General features: G+C 28.7%; 1 protein-coding gene across 1 annotated transcript; it reads right to left on the bottom strand.

The window, feature by feature from the left end:
• On the bottom strand, nucleotides 1–1475 carry LOC149056509 (uncharacterized). Its single transcript, XM_089222188.1, has 5 exons — nucleotides 1366–1475; nucleotides 1196–1284; nucleotides 732–862; nucleotides 456–660; nucleotides 1–410 (listed from the first exon to the last, which is right to left on the bottom strand). The coding sequence occupies exons 1-5, from the start codon at nucleotides 1473–1475 to the stop codon at nucleotides 1–3; spliced, it is 945 nt and encodes a 314-aa protein (XP_089078314.1).
• Between the last annotated feature and the right edge of the window lie 11113 nt (nucleotides 1476–12588).

Raw genomic sequence — 12588 nt, 5'->3', positions numbered from 1 at the left:
TTATTTTAATAAATGTTCAAACTGATGACCATCCACTTCCAAACAAATTGCCAGTCGCCTAAGCAATTCATTTGTAGTAGTTTTCACTAACACATGACTTGGGATATTTGAACAAGCATCTTTAATTTTTCGTTTAAGATCATTTACATTAGCTGGCATTTCCTTGTAAACTATACTTTGAAGATAACCCCAGAGAAAATAATCCGGCGAAGTCAGATCGGGACTACGAGGTGGCCAACATATTTTTGGACTGTACGTTCCCATCCAATTCGTACCAAAAGTGCAATTTAAATACTGTATGACAGTTTTTTTATTATGGGCTGGAGCACCGTCCTGCTGCCAAATTAAATTTTTGCGTCTAGATAATGGTATGTCTTCCAAAAGAATGGGGAGTTCATTTTTTAAAAATTCTAAATATTTATCACCATTTAAATTTTCAGAAAAAAAAAATGGACCAATCAATGTGTCATAAAATATTCCACACCAAACATTAATGCCATAACGTTCTTGAAAATTCTTCTCGGTGTGCCAGTGAGGATTACCATTTGACCAATAACGCAAATTCTGACTATTTACATTGCCATTGTTGTGAAATCTAGCTTCATCAGTCCAACATATTCTTTCCAAGAATTGAGGATTATCCTCAATTTCAACAAGTACCTTATGTTTGATAAGACATAAGTAAATATTAAAAAAGGAAAAACTTTTAAAAATAGAATTCAAATAAGCACCTTTGCAATCCAAACTATACGACGCTCATAATCATCAAATCTTAAATGCTGTACAGTAGTTCTTTTATATGGATGATATTTATTTTTTTTGGCAATTTTCTGTACTGAACTATAAGAAATTCCTACTTCTTCTAAACAAATAATAATAAAACAAGATAATTAATAAATAACAATAATTTTATGCTTGATTCACAAAAAAATGAGATATAGTTTGGCAGAATTGCATCAATGTTTATGTGAAATAAACACAAAACACAACTAATAAAATTGCATAAAACATAATTGAACTGAATCAAATCATACTCGGGGTACATAGATTATCAGTTACGATTATATGGGCCTAAAAAATTAACTGGAGTACACATTTGATCATAATATGGAAACCAGGCAATAAGTGTTTGAGAATTTACTGTGCCAGAGAAGACCTCAAGCTCAAATATATAAATGTATATGTGTCAACTTACTCGATACTATTCTTAAAGATGTATTAGGATTTTCTTCTAATTTTTGCAATACAATTTGGGAATATTCTTCCGTAGTTTTAGTACATTTCCTATTTTTATTTTTATTGAAACTTCCAGTAGATTTTAAGTTTTTTTCCAATCTTGAAAAAATACTAGAATTTGGAACTTGCCTCTCAAGCCCAAATCGTTGGCTGTACAATAAAGCGGCCTTCCTTTTATTTTTTCCACATTCGATGAAGCATGACCACATATCCATTTTTTCAGGTATAGAGTAGAACATTGTAGTATTTATATTTAACAGAAAAGTAATATATTTAAAAGTAACTCTGTGAGATGTTAACTCAACGGAGAACAGATAAAATGTGAAAAACCAATAGTACTATAAATGTATGAGATAGATAGGTACCTTTATCTTTTTTATGTGTGTGAAACATGTCATATTCATCATTAAATCAATTATGTTTTATATTGATATGTAGGTATACATATAGGTATGTAACTTAGATAACTAAAATTAAATAAATTTAGAAAACCCAATGCTTTATGTTAAGAAGATATTATGTTGTATATATTGTTAATTTATTTAAGTTTATTATTTGTTAATTATACATAATACATATGTGTTTATTTAATATAATTTATATTTCTATATCAGATTGACGAGTAAATTACAAAATAAATATTTTTTAAAAACAGTATGGTGTATCTTAATTTCTATAGTAAATGATTATACTAAACAGATAACATATATTCATTTTAAAACAAAGTAAATCAACAATTTCTATGTATTTAGAAAAATAATTTATAAATATGCAGATAAAAATGTATTATTTATGTACTTGGATTCAAGATTTAGAGCCAAGACTAAAGTAGTTAAAGGTCTATTCACACATTCCTTTTTTTTTTTTTTTTTAAGTTATATAATATGTTTACAAAGCTCCTGTCATTTAAGGTTTTCATTTCATTAAAAATAAATAATTACAAATCAATCTGTGTATACTAAAAAAAAAAAAAATAGAATAGGTAAGTCATTTTGATTACATGTTTTGTGCATTGAGGAAGTGAGTCAATCTGATGCGAGGCTATAGGCCCAGGGCCTGTTGTTCATAGTGCCTACCCGACTTTCCATTTATAAATATTAAATATTCAGGGATATTTTTTTTATATAGTGTATAATTTGCATTTCATATTAAAAATAACTTGTGTAGTTGTGTGTGAATAGACAAATAATGGACATTAATTCATTACTAAATTATCTAAGGAAATAAACACATTAGTTATCAATAATTTTACTAGAGTATGAACAAATTTCCGTAGTGCAAGTTATTGCAGGATTTGGGTAAGGTCATAACTAATAAAAAATATTAACACTTAACATGTCCACTACCCTAGATAAATTAATAAAAATTAAATGAACATTAAACATACTTTATATGTATTATCTACTCTAGATTGCAACATATTTTTAGGGCTATGGATGTTTTAAAAAATTATTCAATTTTACACTTATTTTTGAAATTATGTTAATTTTTAATTAATATTTTATGATATAAAAATCTTTTAATATTACGTAAAACTGGCACTACCGTATTCAAAAAAAATTTTCAATTTACCAATTTAGGTTAATAAAAACTCCATAGCCCTAATTATAGAAAATAGTAAATCAATAACTTAACTTAACTTAATTATTTAAACATAAAATTAACAATTAATGTGACAATCAACAAATGTTACAAATATAGAAGTAGTTGCGGTCTTGATGCTGCGCTGTTTTCTTTTTTCATCTGAATGAAACTGAAAAAAAAACATTAAGTTATTTATAGAAATGATTTATTGTATAAAAAAATTGTTTATCCATACTTATTAAGTTATCAGTTGAGATGTACTATGCTGTGACTAACCACAATAACAAATTGTATTTGTTCATCCAATCTTGTTATAAATATTTGAATTAAAAGTTAGTACTACAAATTGCAATTGAAATTTGAAAGAAAACAAAATTAATTTTCTAAAATATAAGCAAAAATTATGATAAATATCAAATTATTTATTTTATAAAAAAAATTCATACTTACATAATAATTTGTTTAGATTGTTTAAAGATTAAAATATAATATGTAAAGAAATATGGATATTTTATTCTTTTATTCCATATTAATTTATAGTCATCGGATACCAGTAGCAAGCAATGTAAATTTGCATTAATTGCTGGTCAAATTAAGCTTTCTAGTCATATAGTTCATTGTATTTTTTGATTAATCATATAAACTCTACTAATTGCCACTGAAATAAAATTAAAATATTTGAACCATGGTTATTATTTGTCAATAATATGTATAAATCATTTAATAAAAAAATTAATAAAATTCTAATATATTAAATTTGGATTGAACTTACCAATAAATTATACAAATAAGGTGTCGGCAAAGTACGAAATCTGATTCCCAAATACCTTATAATATTACTGATTGGAAAGAGGTATATTTTTAATTAAATTCAAATTTGTTAACCAAAATACAACATTAAAACACGATCAAAAAATATAACAGGTATGCATCACGAATTAAGATACGTATTATTATTCGTGGTATGGTATGCATTGGAATAATTGGCTTAACCTTTAAATTTATATTTTAAATAATACACATAACGACATAACATAGTATTTACTTAAAACGTTTTCTTTGGTTAAACAGTCAAAGAATAGTAATTAATTTATAATTAATATTCCATACTTGATAATGGAAAACTAACATTAACGAATAACGATTAACCACATGTTTTCAGAAACGGTTTACCGACATTTATTATCGTCTATCTACTAATACGTGATAAGATCGTATACCAGGAATCAGTAACCAGTGATATATTTTGTAACCATGATGGTAAAGTGTAAAATGTTAAAATGTTATTTTTATACTTTATAGCTGATACAGCTGCGCTTCTGCTGGCTAGTCGTTCACCGACACTTGGCGTTCGGGTGGGAGTGATGATAAGACACCATTTTTTTTTTTTTTTTTTTTTTTATTGGTATTGTTTATCTATCTTGTTATTATCGATAATGACCGTTATGGGTATTGTTAAATTGAGATAAAATTTCATTTTGACTTCTGGTTTTTACTGTTGGGTTTGTAAAATTGCCCAGTAGCAGCAAATTGAACGAATATTTAAGCATTAATAAGTCGCAAACTAATTACTCAAATAAAATTCTGTAAACGTTAAAATTATTTTTTTCAGTATGTTTATAGATTTTCGTTATTAAAAATAGGTATTACCATTTGAAAATCTAAAGTTGATAGTGTTTTATCTAATAAGGGAGGTAGTTAAAATTATGAAAATTGTAACACAGTGTAAAATAGTAAAACCTAGAAAGTTTAAAAAAAAAATTATTTTAAAATTCCTAATACTTACCGAGATATTAACTGGTTCATGATAAAAAAATCACCCTGTATATTTATAAGCATTTTTATATAAGTACTATTCAATAAATTATTTAAAAAACTTCTACAAATACATAACAGTATCTATTAGAGTAAATACATTTACAACACTAGCTGTTACCTATAATGTAGATATAATATTGTTATTATAATTTGATATTGGAAATAATATTGTTTTAATATGTGCATAAAATAAGTTTCTAGATGTGTTTTATATAAAAGTTTGGTTGGAAGCATTAAATGTTTGTATTCAATGCCCATACAGTATACAATTGATATGTGACACAAACATTGAAACATAATAATCTATGTGAAATATGCAGGCATAAACTTCAATATTACTAATGAATTATACCTATATAATATTATTATGTTTACCTACTGATGTTGTTTCATTCTTTAGTGTAGAACCATAAAAACCACGAAAAATGAATACATTTAGTGTAGTTAAATAAAATAATATATTATACTGTGACTGATTTTTTATAAAAAAATCTCATAATATTAATATCAATATTATAAAAGGTGATAAGCGATAATAGAGGGGCCCAAGCACCACGTGTTTGTCGCTTGATAATAACACAGATTATATAAATTTTATATAATCTGTGGTAATAACAATTTTCATCAATGTCGCTTATACCCTAAAAAAGGCGCTTGGCCTCTACACTTTTATCAATAAATGTCGCTTATACCAAAAAATAAAAATCAATTATCTCATTTCTAAATTGTCATAGGAACGCTAGCGCTCGAGCGCTCGATTGCTTTCACTGTCGGTTGTCCCGTAGTATACTGTAGTCTATACTATAGACAGACAAATTAGATAGGTATCATCACAGTATTACTAAAACTTACTGATATCCTGTATTATTATTGTTGTTTTAAATTTTCATAGAATATTATTATAAATGTTTAATGTGAATAACACACTTTTAAATTTCGTACTACACACAATCTTAGGGTCTTTTGCTCAAAATGCGCATCTCCTTCACCTCCGGCCGATGTCGTAGTTCTTCACTTCTCATTGGTTGATTTTACTCTATGTTATTTATGTGTGTATGAGATTGACAGCTAATAAGGAGTGGAGAACTACGATATAGCCGATATAGGTGATGTAAAGAGCGGAGAATGCGTATCAAAAAACTGTTGTTCGATCCTTTTGTCCAAAATTGATTACCGCCGGTCTTGGACATGGGTAAGATAACTGACCGCGCTCGGTCACTCGCGTTGTTGGCAGCACTGACGTGTTCGTCGCCCTGGTCCGGGCAACGACGCGTACGCCGCCGCCAACGGTAGTCGCGTTTTTTACGTTTTGTTGTGTGTGGTTCTGTTCCGTTCGCCGTTGCTTATTATTCACGTGCTCTCGTGTTAAAGGCCATCTTGCCAAAAAGTGTGCGCACACTACTAAATTACTGCTCTTTTGCTATTGCTATATTAGCATATTATAAATCCGATCGATTTATCCGTCGTCCTCATCGAGCTCTCGACCGAAGTTATTATCTAACGTTCCGGTATACAACACGACGTTGATCCGCGTGTGAGACGTTCCGGTGCTCCCCGTTACTCACGTGTTCTTGAAGTCTTCAGTTCCGAGATATAGCCGCTCCGCCTTCAATCAACGATCCACCAGCAGTTCAGCGAAGTCACTGGCAGTTCCGCCCGACATTGAGTGCTCCCTCAGAGCGGTGTTCCCCGTCCCCTTATTTTGTTGTTTATTATATATATGTAAAATATATCGATTGTGTTGTAACTATAAAATCACTGTCGGTTATTATTATAAGGTGTTACCTACTTCCCACCAGGCTCCGGAGGACCGTGTGCCCGACGACAACCTTGTTAAAAGGCTCGTTGGCACAAACAACTGTGATGATACCTACCTATCTAATTTGTCATGATATACACTATGTCGCTTAGCCCGCTTTGCCTTATACCATTCGATAATCTATTATAATTAAATATTAATCTTAAACTACGTGTTTATAATTTTTAATTCTATGCATGGCCTGATAGTAGACATATAAGTATGAATATGTTATAACTAAGAACGCTATTTCAAATTAAGTTCAAATGATTTTTCTACCCTAATGTTAGGGTAGAACCTAACCTAACCTACCCTTATGTTTCGAAATTTATATTCTACCGAAAAACTTGAAAATTCATTGCAAACATTTCAAATAAATCACTCGATTTTCCACTTTAATCATAACATTTGATGAATATTATAATTATAAAATATATTGTACACTTATTAATTATTATCGAATATTATTCCCTGTCGATTATAGGAATAGGTAAGTTTATTTTATTTTAAATAATTATTTAATTTTACACGATTTATAATATGCATCTTAAATATGTTTAAAGTTTAATTTTATGTTTATATTACCTATATCTATTTGCGCCCAAACAAGGCATGGAACTAATCTAGTTTAGGGCCTACGCAAATTTTTTAACACAATAACCACAATAAATAACAGTTGCTTCTATAAGTATGTCGCTGTCGGCACTGAATGGGGAAAAATTATATGGTATAAATCTAGTTTAGTGCCCACACGAATTTTTAATTTTTTTTTTTCGAAACCTAGGTAAATCAACGTTTTAAAAACGATGGTGCAAAAATAATTTGGCGGAAATCAATAGATTTTGAGATACAATATTTTCAAATTTGAGTTTTTCGGCAATTTGCTTAAATAAGTAATTGGAACACGATTTTGATCATTGCCGTGCGGCGCAGTGGTCTGAACAGACTGTGTGACGCGTAGTGTTCAAATTCCATTTTTTTAACATTGTCACCTACCTACCTGGGGTGGTGTTGCATAGCAAATCGAGGGATATTTACGTTTTAATTGTCCGAGCGAGGGAGTGACCCGGCTCGGTGATTTAATGCAATAAAAATTCATTTTTTTAACCTTGTGATCTACTTGGGGGGTGGTGTAGGTGTTGCATAGCAAATCGAGGGATATTTTCGTTTTTAATTGTCCGAGTGAATATAGGTGACTCGGTGCTATAAAAATGCAATAATACATTCGATGTTCGTTATCGGACGTGCAAATGTTCGTATGCGGATAGATTGTATATGATTTGTAACGAATATACTTACGACGCGACGCCTAATGTTACGAGTTACAACCAATATAATATGACTTATCACCTATAAACTATGATGCCATAGACTCTATGGTATATAAATATCTTATATGATAAATTCTATAAATACTTTAAATACTATGGTAAATATGTTTTGCGTGGGTAAATTTTTCTTGGTGTAAAATCCTTACGAGATATTTACCCATGATTTCCCTACGTTCATATCGGCGACATATAGAACAGTATAGAAGCGACACTCTGCTTGGTGGTCGATCTCTGGTTGTTTAGTGTTGAAATTGTAAATGATTACCTGGTGGTTTAGAAGTGTTGTTAAGAACGATTTTTTTTTTTACGATAACGGTTTGTTGTTTGTTTAAGTTTTAATCCTATAAGTCATAACGTTATAACCTAACCTTAACTGCTTGCGGTTATCTAACAACAACTATGAAATAACAACTGTTTTGCATTACACGTTCAATAATTATTTTAATTTTAATTATTGTTAGTAATTATAATTTTAAATTATAATATAATTTATTATCATTTCTGTGATATCATAATGGTTTCAATTATCAACTATCAATTATTGAAATATATGATATGAGCCATCAGCTGATTCTCAAAAATAACAAAATGGCAATGCCCAGGAGTTCAAGGACATGTCCCCACTTTTTTCAAATAACATTAGGAATGGTGAGAGTTTCATACCTCTGCTATATATTATCAATGCGCAGTCCATCTGTTAATAGGTCTATGGTCATATCATTTATTTTTCTGTGCTCATTATTAATTCCGCAACCTTGATCGTATATTGTGATAATCCCCGCCGCCGTACACTTATATCAGGCTCTGGACACTTTTAAATGTTATCAATAATAATCGGCCATCTTTTTGGAGGAAGATAATATCAATATTATTTTGTGATAATATTGTTTTGACATTTACTAGTTGTTTACATTGTGTTGTAACGGTTAACCTTTCGAGTTTTCAGTTTAAGTTTAAAATTTTTAAAACCTATTAATTTATTCTGTGGTTCTATAAACTGTATTGGCTATAATGGTGCTGGTATTTATTGTAAAAAATTGCAGAAATGCCAAATCAATAACTAAGGAAAAAAATTGCAACCTTTTTAGAATACCCAAAAATTTGGATCGGTAAGTAATTTATCAAAACAATATTATGATTATATTAGTTCATTTTTAACGAACATAAAATAATTTACAGGTCTAAAGAATTGTTAATTAAATGTGGTAGGGCAGAACTTTGTTCAAAATCTGTTGACAACCTCGACAACAATAATAGAGTGTGTATGAACCATTTTAAAGAAAATATGTTTTCAAATACAGAGAAAACTCGATTGTTGATTAGTGCTGTGCCTACTGAATTTGGTAATTATGAATATAAAATGTTGTTTTATAAACCTACTCATAATCTATGATCTAGATATATATTAGTTATACTTTATTAAAATGTTATAATATTTGCTTATATTTTATTTTCTTAATTTCAGTCATGGATTCAACTATTATAACCACATCTAACTGTGTTTCTACAATGGTTGATGAACAAATAAATTTGAGTTTACCTTCTACGTGTAAGTTCATATTTATATTTTTTTCTATTTACTAAATTTACATATAAGTTGTAACGTGGTCGGGGGAACGACCAGTTAAATATAAGATATCCAGTGATAGTCGTAGGACTCTATAGATATAATTACCGTAGCCAGGGGTAGATATATATATCACATATATATATAACAGGATCTTAAATATATTTAAATAACTAGGATTCCGTTTCAGTTATCATTAAGTTTTATTATTGATTAAACACTTACAAATAATAATACTCACAAGCTATATAAATTATATTCTATCCAACTATCTGACTGTATCGTAGTTATACGGAGTTCGATGTTTGTTGAGTGTTGAGGTCTAAGGTACACAGTGAACTAACTTACTTCATACATGGTGTGTATCGACCATAGGTCTTACAGTTATGAGTGTGTGTTAATATTATTGTATTGGTCAGCAGTTCATCGTACATAATGTTAAGTGTGTAGACGTGTAGTACATATATATATATTTAGGTATCATGTAAAATATTATAATTGTTACATTACTCCCTCCCTTAAAAAAAAAAATGAAAAAAAAATGACTGAACATGGTGAAGTTTTTCGTGATTTTCCATGTTTTTTTTTTTACATTTTTATACATATAAACCTAATCTACATATGTATACATTATCAAATTTAATTGGTTTTGTAATTTCTAATCTCTATAACTTTAATTAACTTTCTTATATTGTCAATTATGACCGTTAACAATTTATTTTAATTGGATGCTTTACAAAACTTTCTAGAACCATATTTCTTTTTAACCATGTGTAGGCTATTTGTGTATTATAAGTATTTGCTTGCGAGTATTTCTACCCCGCCAGAGGCAAATTATACTTTTTATTTATACAAATAGTGTTGGTTTTACGTATTATAAATATGATTATGTTTTATTGTTATTATTTTTTTATAATTTAATAATATTCCTATTTAATAGCAATAATCGACAATATAAGTATTTCTGATGATATAAAAATATAGTACTCAAAAATGAACATTAAAAAAAAAAAAAAAAAAAAAATTATAATTTAATACAATAACCTTAATCTATAAATAATTTGAATATTGTTGGTTCTTTTAGGTTGATTAACCCAGCTAAATTGGTGTTTGACATCTATATCTGAAACTCGACTTTTATGTTAACATTATTAAGAGAAAAAAAAATTAATATATATATATATAAATGTATAAGTATTACATAATTTAGTTAATTATAAACCGGTACCAAGTTGCACTGATTTTTACTATAATTTTTCGTCTATCAATTATCACGTAATATATTTAAGTTTCGACAATTTCTTCAACTGTTATATTGTTATCTTTTTGTATTTTATGCTTATCCACGTGATATAATACATTGACTTTATCCTTGGTTTTGCTATTAGTTTTTTTACCCTTATTTTTTACGTATCCAATTATTTTATATGTTATTACCACTATTGTTATTATTATTAATGCTGTAATTCCGGTAGAGTGAATATTTGTTGTTTTTTCTTTAGCATTATCTCTTAAAAGATTTTCTATTTCTCTATTTAAAACTGAAAGTGATTTAGCATGAAGTTTTAAGTCATTGAATTTTCTGGGTATTTCAATCGTATCTACGTTATCGTATGGTACATTTTGTTTCATGATTATCTTATTTAAGTTTTTGGTAAAGTTAGGTAGATGGAAAGGAGGTAAGTAGTCTTTTGAAAAATGACTTTGGTTTTTATATTTTGAAATTATGAGAGTGTTTTTTTTTTGTTTATTTTTTTGTAAATATTGAGCCTACGTTTGTTAATTATTATTATTATTCTCATTCATTTACATATAACAGTTCATATTACTATATTAGTCATATTATTAAATATTAATTTGATATTTTATAGTCCTAAATCGTGACCTCTTTAGCATTATGATGTATTGTGAATTCTTGGATATTACATTTCAGTTGGCAAACAACAACAAAAAAAAATTATTAATATATCAAGTGCGATCTCCTTATATTCTAAACAATTCTGTGGTTATATATTATATATCTAATATTAATTACTATATACCCAAAATATATATTTATACTAATATGCAATATATCAAACTTAAAATATATATAATGCGTTTAACTGTTTTTCTAACCTATGTTATTTCTTTATTTTCTCGACTTTTAAATTTTTTTAGTTGACTAACGTGTTTATAGTCATGAACTAACTGTCCATTCTTGGTTATTTCCACTATATATGTAACCTCTGATATTTGTCGTATAATTTTGAATGGCCCCCCGTATCTATATGCAAATTTCGATCCTTTATTTTCTATCTTAACTAAGACTTTTTCCCCTATTACAAATTTTATTTGTTTTTTATGTGAATCATAATGTTTTTTATTTTTTAGAAACTTTTCCTCCAGTAATTTTGGTAACTCGTCTCTTATGTTATTTAATTTTTCTAATTCGTTTAAAATTTCTGGTGCTGTATCTGTGCTAATAAGATTATAATCGAAAATTGATTTTGGGTGATAACCGTGCAATAGATAAAATGGAGACTGATTTGTTGTTTCATTGACCGATGTGTTGTATCCGAAGAGTACATATTTTAAATATTGATTCCAGTGATTTGTTTTTTCCTGTACAAAATGACTTATCATATCGATTAAAGTACCATTAAATTTTTCGGTTTTCCCTGACTCTGGGGGCGGTAAGCTATGGAATTAGTATTTTGTATATTTAGTGCTTTTAACAGGTCTTTTACCAATTTATTTGTAAAGTGAAGCCCTCTATCTGAATGCACTTCCCCTATCGCCCCGAATTGTAGTATTACATCTATGAGAAAAGCTACCGTTGATTTTGAGTCGGCATGTTTATATGCCTTCGCTATGGCATATTTCGTAGTTGCGCAGGTGCCTACTAGAATGTAATAATATCCATTACTCGGCGGATTGATTGGCCCTATATAGTCAATAATGAACCTATCGAAGGGCCTTCCTGTCATTTTTGGTGATGTTAACATATGACCGTATGTAGCTCTTTTATCAGCCTTTCGTTTTTGGCAACTTAAACATGAAGTTACAAATATGCGGATATCTTTATACATGGTTGGCCAGAAATAACGTTCTATGATTTTTTTGTATGTTTTGTCTACTCCAAGATGGGACGCGAGTGGATGTTCGTGAAAGTTACATAAAATTTCGTTTTTACGACAATTGGGTAACGCTATTAACTGTACTGTGTTCCCTTTGGACGTATGATTGTACATAAGAATATTTTCTTGATTTAA

Source organism: Diuraphis noxia, unplaced genomic scaffold (assembly GCF_037042655.1).
Source record: "Diuraphis noxia isolate RWA-SAM2 unplaced genomic scaffold, SU_Dnox_SAM2 contig0003, whole genome shotgun sequence".
NCBI lineage: Eukaryota > Metazoa > Arthropoda > Insecta > Hemiptera > Aphididae > Diuraphis > Diuraphis noxia.
The sequence above is the reverse complement of the archived record's forward strand: the minus strand, read 5'-3'. Positions and strand labels throughout refer to the sequence as shown.